The sequence below is a fragment of the Ahaetulla prasina genome, chromosome 3 (genome assembly GCF_028640845.1).
Source record: "Ahaetulla prasina isolate Xishuangbanna chromosome 3, ASM2864084v1, whole genome shotgun sequence".
Lineage (NCBI taxonomy): Eukaryota > Metazoa > Chordata > Lepidosauria > Squamata > Colubridae > Ahaetulla > Ahaetulla prasina.
The window spans coordinates 28,072,138-28,086,460 of NC_080541.1; the positions used below are offsets into that span (position 1 = coordinate 28,072,138).

Below are 14,323 nucleotides of genomic sequence, written 5' to 3' on the forward strand. Positions count from 1 at the left end.
CCTTTATTCCTTCATTTCTCTGTTCCTTCCCCAATTTAGCATTTCCGAAGAGAGTCACACAGTCTCCTAACCCTTCTAGGATAGCAGCAGATATTTTCCATGTGCAGTGGTCTGTATGTTAATGTTTACTGGGGAGGGATTACAACAAGCTTGGTCCCTCTAAGTACATTTTAATAGTTCAGTCTCCAAGTAGGAAGTCTATTAAGGTGGACTGTCGGACTTGTTCAGCTTAGGCAAACGGTCTCAAGTCATCTTGTGTGCAGGAGGAGCTAAGCAGGCGTACATGTTTGAGGGCATGTTTTGAGCCAGCATGTAAGATGATCCCTCTTTGCCAAATGCATCAGGCATCCCTGACACACTCACACACACATTCCTGTCAAGTCATCTTGTGAAAGGCTGCCAGCTTCCAACTTGGCTTGAATGTACAACCTTAATAAAACACGCTGAGGTCTCCGGCAAAATAGCAGTTCAGCAGCAGCTAGAGTAGAAGAAAGGCTCAGGGAGGCTATGCCTGGGCAGCTGAAATCCAGGAGACTGCATGCTGAAGTATAACAAGAGAGGAAACGATAAATCTCTGCTACTATGCAATAAATTGCTCCTGCTTTAGCTAAGGAAGCATTGAGATTTAGATATAATCTTTTTTTTTTTTTTAAAAAGAAAAGCTCACTATTCTTTTCTGAACCTTCTTCCCTTTTTCCTTATCTTTTTATCCCCTAAAGAAATCCTTAAAGACAAAGCAAACATTAAAAAGAGGGAGGGGGAGGGAAAGGAAGGCAAAGGAGAGGAGAGGAGGTTTGGATCAAGGTGTCAAGAGCAGGACCGAAGAGGGCTAGTAACATGACCATTTTTGTTTGGTTTGTGTTCCTTGCTTCTCTTCTGAAGCACATCAACTGCACAAGTCCACGCCGGGCTCCAGAGTCCAATGGACGAAGGTATAATCGGATTCAGCACGGCCAGTGCACCTATACGTTCATACTTCCTGAACAGGATGGAAACTGTCGTGAAAGCTCTTCTGACCAATACAACACCAATTCGCTGCAGAGGGATGCCCCTCACATGGAGACCGATTTCTCCTCCCAGAAACTGCAGCGGCTGGAGCATGTCATGGAAAATTACACTCAGTGGCTACAAAAGGTAAGTTCTTCAGTTTGGAGCTGCTCAAACACCTGTATTGATTCCTGCATGATGTATGTACCATTCTGATAGAGATGTTGTTACGTTCGCTGCCTTCATCAACCAGGAACCTGAAACCTGAAAAATTGGTTCAGTGAGAACAACCGGCAACAAAAGTTTGATGACTGATTGGCAGATGTTGGCTTGTTGGTTTCAAACTGATTTAAAGAAATTCAGGGGCATTCAGCCAAGGTAGCTAATGATCAGTGGCCAGGTGGATAGCTTTGTTAGATAGATGCTGACTGTTAAAAGTAACATGTACACTCTACAAGGTGTTTTAGGAATGATTTCCATGTTATTTGAAATACCTGTGTTCAGTATTTTTTTGTCCGTAGGCTCTTATTATAAAGATATATCTTTTTAAAAATAAAATAAAAGCAAAGCTACTTGCACGGGACAACAAACATCAAAGGTTAGCAGAAACCATTATCATTGAAACAACCTTTGACACTGTGCTAGTTCAGAAATGAATGGTTTCATGTAAAATTAACTGTTTAGTGCATTGCAGCACAGAGATAAACCATCGGACTCCTCTTATAATTTTTGGATTCATTTAAACAAAAACTTGCTTCATGTTAGCAATGTTAGATGTGTGCTTCAGTGGAAATGCTTGGCTGAAAGTAAGCACTGTGCCTATCTGTATAGAACTATAGCAAAAACAGGAGCATTTAAAAAAAAACTTAAGAAAACTGATAATTAATTCTAATTTGAAGAGCTGTTCATATTTTGAAGCAGGCTTGTGGTAGACCCGTCCTAGGTGGCTTGCAATCACTTTGGCAGTTCTAAGAAACTAAATGAACATTGTGAGGCTTCCTGGGTGTTGTGCATTCCACACACTCTTCATTAATTATCCCACTCCCCAAAGTGGTGCATCATGTCTTCACTGAACCTGGAAATGAATGTTAAAAAATAAGCATGTGCAAGATTATGCTCAGGATGCTTTCTCGGAAATGGGTTCCAAGAGAGTTTTATAGGACTTACTCCTAGAGAATAGCACATAGGATTTCATTCTTAGAAGGCAAACATGTAACTATATACTTAATCTATCATAGAAGGCTAGTGTTGGAAGTGGGTTGGAAGTCATCCAGTTCAGCCCACTGCTCATAGAAGGACCTCCCTGAAAGAAAGCTCTCGAGCTCTGTTTGAAAGCCTCCAGCTGCCCAGGCAGTCTATGTCACCCTGTAAAATTTCTCATTCCAAACTTTTAATCACAATCTGGTCCTACCGATTTGCATTCTTCTTCTTCTGCCCAGTAAGGTCACAACAGGGAAGCCCCATTTCTCCTTTTGCCGGTCAAACTTTCAAGCATTTGAAAATGACAACATGTTCTTTTGAGTCACATCGAGATAGGCTTGCCAAAGTTTTTTTTGTTTGTTTTTGTTTGTTTTTGAAAGGCTGTCGGGTGGCCATGGTTCATTTCCATGTATAGGTAGCAATCGGAAGAATTGCTCTGGTGGAAACCTCTAGTTTCTCATGCTTTGATGAGTTGGGTTCTCTTAGGATGGATCGCATTCCCTCTCTCTCTCTTCATAAGAGGGAATTAGTCCCACAGAAGTCAACAAGAGTGACTCCTAATTCAACATCTATCGGATGCATCTGGAAACTGCACATCTGAATTTTAGCAAGAGGAGGTTTTCATGTAGAGGGTGAGGCCAGTGGTGAAATCCAAATTTTTTTTACTACTGGTTCTGTGGGCATGGCTTGGTGAGCATGGCGTGGCTTGGTGGGCATGGCAGTGGAAGGATACTGCAAAATCTACCTTTCCTCCCCACTCTGAAGCCAGCCAGAGGTGGTATTTGCCGGTTCTCCAAACTACTCAAAATTTCCACTGCCGGTGCTCTGAACTGCTCAAAATTTCTGCTACCGGTTCTCCAGAACCTGTCAGAACCTGCTGGATTTCATCCCTGGGTGAGACCCTGAAATGTGATGCAGTCTACTCATTCATTGGCAGCTGTTTTCACAAACTTTTCTCCTTTTCCTTTCCTTTCCTTCCCCCCCCCCTTCCGAAAAGAACTGCCTTGCAAAATCATGTCTAGGAAATGGTTTGTGTTCTGCAGTTGACCACTAGGGACTGAACTAAGCTCACTCTTTTGTCTCTGAACTTTGCAAACAGAAAAATAAGTCTTTGGAGAGCAGTGGAATCCTTTGATTTGCAGCTGACCATCATGTTTTAAAAGCAAATAGGTGGTGGAGAGACACTTAGCAGCAAAACCGTATCTCAAAGACTTGCATTCTTCAGTGGCTCTCCAAATTTAGAAAGTGGAGGAAAGGTTTCCCTTGAGTTGCCTTAAAAATGTTTAGCAGGTGGATAAACATCACATATCTTTCTGCAGTGTTATTCCATAGAATAAAGCATGAGTCATTCCTATCGGACACTCTGAGTACTTTTTATAACAGTTTCTGCATAGTCCAGGGAAGATAAAATTTTGATGCCCAGGGTCCAATTTAACATTTTACAGATGTGATAGCTGCAGAAATTGGGAAACTGGGATATTTCTGATTTTTTCCCTTGGTTTGGGAGATTAAATTGGGGTGGGGGGGTGGAATGGCCCTTTTATTTCAAATGAAGTTAAATCTCTGTTTGGTCATATACTCTGTGATGGCAGGAATGACATCTTTTGGAAACTATGAAGATAGGTAGCTTTGGAAGTCTGAAAAAGTTGTTTGGGTGTTGCAGGTATCTATGTAGCCTTCAGCTGTCAAATCTTGGTTTATTTAGTTCATTTGTTTCATTGTTGCTGTCAATATAGGACATTGGGACAGTAATTTTAATAGCAAAGAATGTGTAACTGAAAACAAGAAATGCATTGAAGTTCAGATTTATATTCCTGAATGACTTTTTAAAGCTGTCATTTCTAGTAATGTTCTATTTGAAAATACATTGCTGCAGATGAGTAAATTAGAAACACTGCAGCTTCTGTGGCTGTGATCCAAGACATCAATTGATATATATCACACACATATGCAGCATTGCACAGTTCTTGCGTCTATCTGTGTTTTTGAGCTGTTGCTGTAATAAATCACATTCATTAAAACTGTTTAGTATTAAAACACGAAATAAATATACCCACATACACACACAAAACACAATCTTTACACTTTGGAAAGGGACTGAAACTAAAACATGTTTAACTGGCAAGCTGACATTGTAAGGGTCTTAGTTTAGCTAATCTAGAAGAAATGTATTTTAATCTTTTTTTAAAAAAGTTTCAATATTGGAAAAAGACAAATAAATATTTGAAAACTCTTCTTACACTGAACTGTCAATTCAAATCAAACTGAAAATTCTCTTGGCTGACTGTAAACAATTATGTATTAGTATTTATCCAATGCAATTTGCATATCCCATTATTAATGTTGATACGATTGGCTGGAAGACCATTCAGTTTAGCAACAATCGATTCCTTTTGCCAAAACTACTAGGAGATTCTTGGTAAACATATTTACAGCTTTTCTTTAAAGTATTTATTTTAACAAGGATAACTTCCTTCATTGTTTAACCCTGGGTTTCATATCTGCCATGTTTGTTCTAACAGCATTAAACAGACCACATACTGTTTTCTTTTATTCCTTGCAATAACTGGCTGTTGTGCAGAATTGAAATGCTTAGGTTTGTCTGAAAATTTTTAGCTTGGCAATATTTCAGCATTTTTTTCCCATGCTGAACTAACCCAAATGTATGGTACCAATAGAACCACAGATAGCTTCACAACTGTGCAGATGTTTGTATGGTATCCATTTATCCTTTTTTCCTATCCTGGTGTCTTCCAGATGTGACAAATTTCAATTTCCATATGTCCTCTGCTGGATGGGAATTATAGGAGCTGAAATCCAACATATTTGGAAAGATCTAATTTGGGAGATGCTAGATACTGATTGAGTTATACTAAAATGAAAAGTGGATAGTTTAAAATAAGGAAATGAGGAATATAAAAATCATAATTCTCTACAATTAGATAGGATACATAATTTCCTATGGAAGTTTTGGACTGTTTTCATATCGCCTGATTAATGTCTGTATTGATTATAGCGAATGGGAGATGTGATCCAAAACATCTGGAGGGCAACAGGTTGTCTACCCCCCATCTGCACAAACCAGCAGTGGCTCTTCAGGGTTGCAGGCAGGAGTATTTCCCAGCACTATTTGAAGATGTTATATATTACTATTATTGCACTCTGACCCTTGGTTAATTTTTCTCCCCTCATTTTAAATTTTGTGACATCCCTGTGCAAAAGTACAAAAACAATCTTCCTTGATTAAGTGGACATTAAAACATATACACATAGTATCATATTCACTTATGAATCTGCCCTTACATTGATTTTTTTTTTACTGAATTTGTTTAGGATATTTAATAAGGAAAATGGTAGGTCAGTGCTGTTATGACTGTGGAGGAAAACACATTCCCATGTGTGTAATAGAATATAACTGACCTAACCTAGTCAGTTAAAGGTCTAGTGGTCCCATATATACTTAGCTTTAGCTTAGTTTTGTTTTCATATTTTTACTCTATGTGAAACTCATCGTAGAGCTAGCTTATAGCTCATTATAGTGTGTGGACACATAATTGGGTTCAGACTTTTAAGACGTAACCATGTTATGCAAAATTACAATGCTTTGTGACATGTATTGAGTGAACACAAAATTGGTTTAGACCTTTAAGACATTTAACCATGTTATGCAAAGTTACAACATGCTTTGTGACAACATGAATCCTGTGCAATCTAGTCTTTCTTTCACCGTCCTACCATTTATTTCCTATAGAACCATTCTGCCCTTAAAACATAAGTACAGACATCTGAAGGAAATCTTAATTTTTCTTATGTGTGGACATCTTTTTCTTACCACACCTGACTATTTATCTTGCCTGTCTGTCTGTCCCTTTCATTTGCTACTTTCAACTAAAAAGTTCAGGTTGCTGTACAGTGAATCCCCTATTTTATCTTTTAAGTGGCCCCATTCCTACAACCACAGTAGTGGGTCAGTATGTGTTAGGGACTTCAAAAATTGATCACTGACCCAATTACTTAAAGTAGTTAGAGTAAAGTAGTTAGAGTCGGCAACAACTAGCACGTATGTGCGAGGGGAACCTTTACCTTTACCTTTTAGTTAGATTTAGCTTAAGACGGGCCCAGTCTTGGATAAAGTCATCACCCCATACTGCCAACAATTCTCTCATTTTGCTTGTCAGTCCTCCAGGACAAAGAGCTGGAAAGAAAGAGTGGCAGCAAGCTTCTCTATTACAGGAAAGAGGCTAAGGCTTAGGGACATGGAACACCCTTTGCACTGATCTATTCAGTGGCTATTTCAGCCTGACTGGCCAATGGGGAAGAGGATTATAATGACCCCAAGTATTAGGTGTTCTAAGGTGCCATCACTGTCCATAGAATGGTAAAATGAAGGAAATAACAAACATATTCATAATGCACATTGCAAAAGCAAATATTTTGTTTTTGATCATGAGGCATGACATCATGGCCTTCGTTTTGTCATGTTGATGCTTATCCCTATGGATACTAGTCATTTCCCAGAATAAACTCTTCCTATTTTTTAAGGCACTGGAGAACAATATTTTCTAATGATAAATATTTTACAGGCTTCATTTAATTTCTAATGATGCAGAGCATATTGTGAATCAGCCTCTTCACCTCTCACCCTATAAACTCCTGCCTTTCCTTCACTCTTCTTTTATTGTTTTAATGACATGGTGGGCCAACCGTGCATTTCTTCGTGTTCTTGGCACTGCCGTGATGTGGACTTCTTAAGGAAAAGAGGAATTTGCTGTTATGTAGGGAAAGAGTAGAAAGTGGAAAGTTATGGTATGTTGTGTTTAGAGGGCAGTACTAGGAATCTCTAAGGATTATATTCCAAGTCAGGAAACTATGAAATTTAGCAATATCGTTAATCTAATGTTAGTTTGTGGACAATTATTATGAATACAGCTAAAAGAACTGAACAAAGGTTGAATGAGTTAATATTTCATATAATAGATATACAATGGAGCTAACATTCCCATATGAATTATGTAAAACTACTAGCTACAGAAATTTTCGGTAAATATCCCAGACTAATTCATCCATTCCCCTTAATTTTCTGTCACTGTGGCTTGACTATCTGAGCCCCAGCTCAGATATGAAGTGAGCATTATAACCTTTACATTCTTCTCTAATCCCAGCCAAACAAATCTTCTACAGCAATATCACTACTTTAAGATTTTGAGAGCTTTTTCCAGCATGCTGTCTCTGTTACATCTCTGGTGGTATTAGCCTTTCTTCAGTATGACTGCTTTATCACCTGATTTTTCTTCACATGCAACTCTACCGGAATAAGCATTTGCCATCCTGCTCTAGAATCAAAATGATTGTGTGTTCTAAAACAAGGTATCCTGAGCATCCAAAATTATTTTATTAATAGGAAGGTATTATTTTCCTAAATGATAGAAATTCTTTCTTAAGCAATAGGAGCCTTAAGATAACCTTTACAAGGTTATTTTGTCTGGTGAGGCAACAGACACTTTTTGATATTTTTAAAAATAATGTCATAATGTGTGAGTAGAACAGCTGATACTTAATAATAGTAACAACAGAGTTGGAAGGGACCTTGGAGGTCTTCTAGCACAACCTCCTGCCAAAACAGGAAACCCTACACCACTTCAGACAAATGGTTATCCAACATCTTAAAAACTTCCAGGGTTGGAGGATTCACAACTTCTGGAGGCAAGTTGTTCCATTGATTAATTGTTCTAACTGTCAGGAAATTTCTCCTTAGTTCTAAGTTGCTTCTCTCCTTGATTAGTTTCCATCCATTGCTTCTTGTTCTACCTTCAGGTGCTTTGGAGCATAGCTTGACTCCCTCTTCTTTGTGGCAGTCCTTGAGATATTGGAACACCGCTATCATGTCTCCCCTAGTCCCCTAGTAACTATGTATTTGGATATGACAAGTTGTATAAGACATGATATGGTCAATACTCTGTTCATAAAATATGTGGGTATGGGTGAAAGAAAAAAAAAACTTGATTTAAAAGAAAAGAAAGGAAAGATTGACTTGTTTCGTTAACTGTATATAGCTGCCCATCTCACCCTGGTGGCCCGGCACAGTGAACAACAGTTAGAAACACAACCAAGTGGAAATAAAATACATCTAGCCAGGGTTAAATAGCAATCCAACCACAATTAATATAATCATCCCTCAAGCTGAACCTGATAATCTGACCTCCAAGTCTGGGAACATAGCCATGTCTTCAGCCATGTTGGGGAAGGCCAACAGGATTGTAGCCAATCTCAACTACTGGAGGGGATGGTGTTCCACAGGGGAACTGCTGTAAGAGAAAAAGATTCTCTTCTTGGCTCCCATCAGATGACCTTCTTGAAATTGACAGGGCCTGGAACATGCTTTTTCTTCAGAATCTAATGGGTTGGAAGAGGAAGTCTGCAACTAACCTGGCTTTATTCCATAATGAACTTTATAGGTGACTATCAGCAACTTTAATTGCATTTGGAAGCATATTGGTAGCCCATGCAGCTCAAGGGAGCAGAGGCATAATGAGCGCACAGGAAGAGTGCTCATTACTGCCCACACTACTCCATTTTTAAACAGTTGTAACTTGCTAATTCTCTTTAAAGGCAGCTCCATGTTGGATACATTGTAGTAGTACATCCGGGAGGTGACTAAATAGTGAGTACCTGTCAGCAAAACCTCCAAAGAGCTGTCATCTGTTCCTCAAATAGGAGCCATGAATCCAGAAAGACCCCAGATTGAGCACTAGTTCTATATCCTGAACAAAAGATGATGGGTCTCCAGAACCAGGGATTGAATCCTAGATCTACTAGGGTTGAGCTGAAGCAGGTTCTCCTCATTCAAATCCTCCAGACACAAAGGATAGGAACTTTGGCAGGGAAGCTGCTATGCAGTAGGGAGCAGGGGTGAAATCCAGCTGGTTCTGTCAGGTTCTGGAGAACCGGTAGCGGAAATTTTGAATAGTTCGGAGAACCGGCAAATACCACATCTGGCTGGCCCCAGAGCGGGGTGGGAATGGAGATTTTTCAATGTCCTTCCCCCAAGAGTGGGGAGGGAATGGAGATTTTGCAGTATCCTTCCCCTGGAGTGGGATGGGAATGGAGATTTTGGAGTATCCTTCCCCTGCCATGCCCACCAAGCCATGCCCACCACACCACACCACGCCCACCATGCCACACCATAACCCCCAAGCCACGCCCACAAACTGGTAGTAAAAAAGATTGGATTTCATTACTGGTAAGGAGGCTGATACAATAGCAATGGTTCCTATTGATTCCTACAACCAAACTTAACAGTGTCTTGCATTTATTTATCTATAGAGCAGTGTCTCTAAGATAGCCATAGCTACTGCTGCCTGGGAGCTTTTGCTGATGCCACATCAAAAACCCTCTTTGAAATGGGTAACACTTTTTTGGCACCCAAGAAAGTTTCAGTGAAACACACTAAGTCAGTCTTCTCATCCGTGATAAGATGAGGTGGACTTTTCTACAGGCTGACCTGGCTTTCACATCAGCAGCCAAAAACAGGAGCCACTGAAGGGCTAGTGAGTGAAAAATAGGGTTGAGTAAAGGAAATAAATGGTGACATGGAGTTAATTAGATGCTATCAGGCTGAGAGTCCAAGAGCAGACCCACACCTGATCCATGATAAGACGACCACTTGATATGACCCACACATGAACTATCACCTGACATGAGCCTCACAGAAGTGACCTTCCCATCACAAGACCCAGTGACCACATGAAGCCCTTATAAGCAGAAAAACATGGACATTCCCTAAATTCTGCTGAAGACATTACCTAGTCTGGTAATGAAACATTTGGAAACCAACTCACAAGCTCGGAGAATGAACCTTCACCCTCATCCTACACCTGAGTTACAGATATTCACCACTATTGCAAACCAACATGCCCAAATGTGTGTGCTTGGGGAGGGGGAAAGCAAAAGAGGTACAGTAATCTCAGTTTATGTATTTATTTACCCAATTTATATAACCTCTCTTCTCACAAAACAAATGACTTGGGCAGCATCCAGTAAGCAACATAGACAGACATCAGGCAGAGTGATCGAGAGTAAGGTAAATTCTCAACTGTCCATCTATATTCTGGTGGGCACATGTGGACACTAGGTCATAATTGTTAAAGAATTTGGGTCATTCATTTTGGCCCTGTAGTACCGATCAATTCTTTAGGCTTTTTTGACTTAGTTCTAGGAATAAAGGCATATATCAGTTTTGGTGACTCTCATAATCTGATCATAAACTTTTGATTTAGTCCCGTTTATGTCAGTTTCAGTGTTTTGTTTGTTTGTTTAAAGGCAAAATTGGACCCACAAAGAACACTGGCAGTGCTATGCATATTTGTGCTTTATTCTCTGGGTCAGTTTGCATAGTATATTTGTCTTTTGCAAGCAAGGCTTTCTGAAAAGCATCTGTACAAAATACTTTGATGTGTTATTTTTACGGCCATTTCTTTTTTCACACAAATCCTTCTTGCGTGCTACAAGCGTCCGTGTGAACGTTAACTGGTGCGAGTAAGCTTTAAGAAAAATTAAATGTGGGGATATGCGGAATTATGCTTTTTCCTCTCGTTCCTATTCTGTTTTCATTAGCAAACAGGAATATTTTACCCTACTGAAAGTATCGACCTATACTTTTTATTTATTACTGGATATTTTGATTTATATGATCACTTCTAGTTTTCTAATAAAGTCCTTCAATGTCAGCGGCTGGTGCTTAGTTTGAATTGAAGATGTTAGGAGTGGAACGGGCTGCTTCTGTACAAAAAGCACAAACGGTTCCACTGAGCTTTAAAAACAAGCAAAGCAAAGCATTATTGTCTTCTGGCTTAGAAAAAAAAATTCCCCATGGTGCGACTGTCATTATGAAGGGGGAAGGAATTAGATTTTCCCCTAATGCCTTGGAATACTTAGCCAAGAAGAAAGTCAGGCTGTCAAGGATTGCAATGATAGAATAAGCATTTCCCCATCCCAACTCACCCCAAATCAATGCCTGGTCTTCCAAAATAAAATAGCTGGCTGCTTTTAACATTAAATGTTTTTTTTCTTCCATTCATGTGGTTGAAAGTTGTTAAAGGCTTTATTTCTTCAAATACCAGGAACCCACAGAGATCATTCAAAATGCCCACAATGAATCTTGGGGCGCCCAACATGGAAACTGTTGGTAAAGACCAACAGATTTGGCAGCGATTGAAACACATGGATGTATACGCAAGTGGTTATACGAAAAGGCCTTTTCATAAACAAAAAGCAAATCTCAAATCCTTTTAAATCCACAGTGTTCTTTAGTCTTTCCAAATGTTTTCTAGGACTTGAAGAAGATCCATATCATAATAGACCATCCACTTTTTCCTTCCTCAATTCTTTGCTTATATGTCTTTCTAGTGGCCCCTTACTGGTCTCAGAGACCTCTTTTGAACACCTCTATTAACGAAAGGGATATGGTGGTTCAGTGGCTAAGATGTTGAGCTTGTCGATCGAAAGGTCAGCAGTTCAGCAGTTCAAATCCCTAGTGTCACGTAATGGGGTGAGCTCCCGCTACTTGTCCCAGCTTCTGACAACCTAGCAGTTCGAAAGCACGTTAAAAATGCAAGTAGAAAAATAGGGACAACTTTTGGTGGGAAGGTAACAGCGTTCCGTGCGCCTTTGGTATTTAGTCATGCTGGCCACAAGGCCATGGAGAAATCTTCAGACAGTGCTGGCTCTTCGGCTTTGAAATAGAGATGAGCACCGCCCCCTACAGTCGGGAACAACTAGCACATATGTGCAAGAGGGAACTTTACCTTTACCTATTAACATAGGGTCATCTATATTTAAATTATTATGGATAAAAACCTTTTAGATCCATACAAATCAGGAAACAGATTTAACAATATTTTAATCTAAGAAAATCTGCAGTTTATTTAGAATATGTCATCACTGTAAACATAGCAAGTTGCCAAACAACAAAGAGTAGCTGGCTGGCATGAGTTTGTTTTTTCAGCAGTTGAATAAAAATGGGTAAATGTTTCATTTGGTTTTTGTTTAGAAATCAGCTGCAGTTGTATATGCATTTAGATTCTTGAAAGTCCCACTGGAATTAAGAGCATTGGAACACCTAATTTTTGGCTTCTTCTGGACCCAACGCTTGTAGCACACATGGAATTCTGTACAGCCAACTATTTTTTGTTCTCCACAACAAAAATACATCTTTAAAAAATTCCATATTGTCTCTCCAATCTTAAGGAAATAAGGCAATCTGCTTCATTCAGAGGTCCATGGGGGCCAGATCAAGTTATGGATTATAATCTATAGCAACAACATATGTGTGTTACAAAAAATATTGTGACCAAGAGAATCCCTATTTGCTCCAGATCCATTATGATAATTGATGATGATTGGTTGTCTGTTTTTAACTATATTTAAGATTTCAAAATAGTTTTTGTTCATTTTCCAGTTAATAAACCTATTTGTGGGATCCTTGGTTCCCCCTGAGTTTGGTTGTTTTATTGCAGACATTTCATTACTTAGCATTGATGATGTTATTTATTTGGGTAATAAAATGTCTGCAAGACAATAACCAAACTTTGAAAGTATCAAGGACCTCCACAGTTTTTTTTATTTATTTGCATTTATATCCCGCCCTTCTCCGAAGACTCAGGGCGGCTTACACTATGTCAAGCAATAGTCTTCATCCATTTGTATATTATATACAAAGTCAACTTATTGCCCCCAACAATCTGGGTCCTCATTTTACCTACCATATAAAGGATGGAAGGCTGAGTCAACCTTGGGCCTGGTGGGGCTTGAACCTGCAGTAATTGCAAGCAGCTGCTGTTAATAACAGACTGTTTTACCAGTCTGAGCCACAGAGGCCCAGTTCAACCCTGAGCTACAAATAATTTTTTCTCTTGAAACCTATCGGCATTCTGAACCTATATAAGTTCAGAATTTTGCATTTCAGGTTCCAATTGAAATAAATATGTTAAACTATAAACTGTGAATGTAAAAAATGTTTTTTTTTTCTGGAGAACATATTCAAATATGAAGCTACTGGGAAAGTGATCCTTTGAAATAGATTATATTCAGGATTAGAAAAGATTGGGTGTCAGTGTTCCAGAAAAAAACCCAACTCCAAGTAAAAACTCTGAAGCAAGCATTTTTCAAAGTTCTATATTCTAGGATAGGTAAACTGGCACATCTGGGAAAACCCAAATCTGAGGGGTCCTGGTTTTCCCTCAATAAATCAAAACCTCCAAAACCATCCCCTCACTCCTCAGTCGATCACATGCTCCAATCACCATCTCCCATCTCGAGACAGCACTCCGACCACTCTTCTCCAGATGTAGGATCGCCTGACCTTGACTGACAGGAAGAATGCTATTATGTCTAAAGACAACCTCTCTACTAAATCCCCCTTCCTACTTTCCCACACATGAGAAAGTGGCAGCACAGAAGCTTCCTGCCTAATATGGGTGGAAACTGATCAAAGAAAGAAGCAACTTAGAACTAAGGAGAAATTTCCTGACAGTTAGAACAATTAATAAGTGGAACGACTTGCCTGCAGAAGTTGTGAATGCTCCAACACTGGAAATTTTTAAGAAAATGTTGGATAACCATCTGACTGAGATGGTGTAGGGTTTCCTGCCTGGGCAGGGGGTTGGACTAGAAGGCCTCCAAGGTCCCTTCCAACTCTGTTGTTATGTTATGTTATGTTATGTTATGTTATGTTATGTTATGTTATGTTATGTTATGTTATGTTATGTTATGTTATGTTATGTTATGTTATGTTATGTTATGTTATGTTATGTTATGTTATGTTATGTTATGTTATTTTATGGCTTCCAAAGCTGACATTGGGCTAATCAAAAATAAGTGACAAACTGATACACAACTAAAATTGAATCATATTTCAGTCTGAGTAGACAGAATCAAAAAATGGAAGGATAAAATATTTTAAATTGTAGCTTCTAAAAGAAATGCAAAATTAATATTTCAATTTAAAAAGTATACCCTTTCCTATGTTTCCTTGACTTATATTTCCTTTTTTGCTTTTCCTTCCCTGATGTTTTTCATCTTAGGAATGACATATAAATCTTTCAAAACTCCAAGAGTTATACAGGAGTGGTTTTAAACA

At 39.0% G+C, this 14,323-nt stretch overlaps 1 protein-coding gene across 1 annotated transcript in view; it reads left to right on the top strand.

The window, feature by feature from the left end:
- Positions 1-517: 517 nt before the first annotated feature.
- ANGPT1 (angiopoietin 1) overlaps positions 518-14,323 on the top strand; it is a 171,094-nt gene continuing 157,288 nt past the window's right edge. Inside the window, exon 1 of the mRNA XM_058178229.1 lies at positions 518-1,134. Within this exon, the coding sequence (XP_058034212.1) occupies positions 838-1,134 (297 nt within the window). The 5' untranslated portion in view covers positions 518-837. The remainder of the gene's footprint in view (positions 1,135-14,323) is intronic.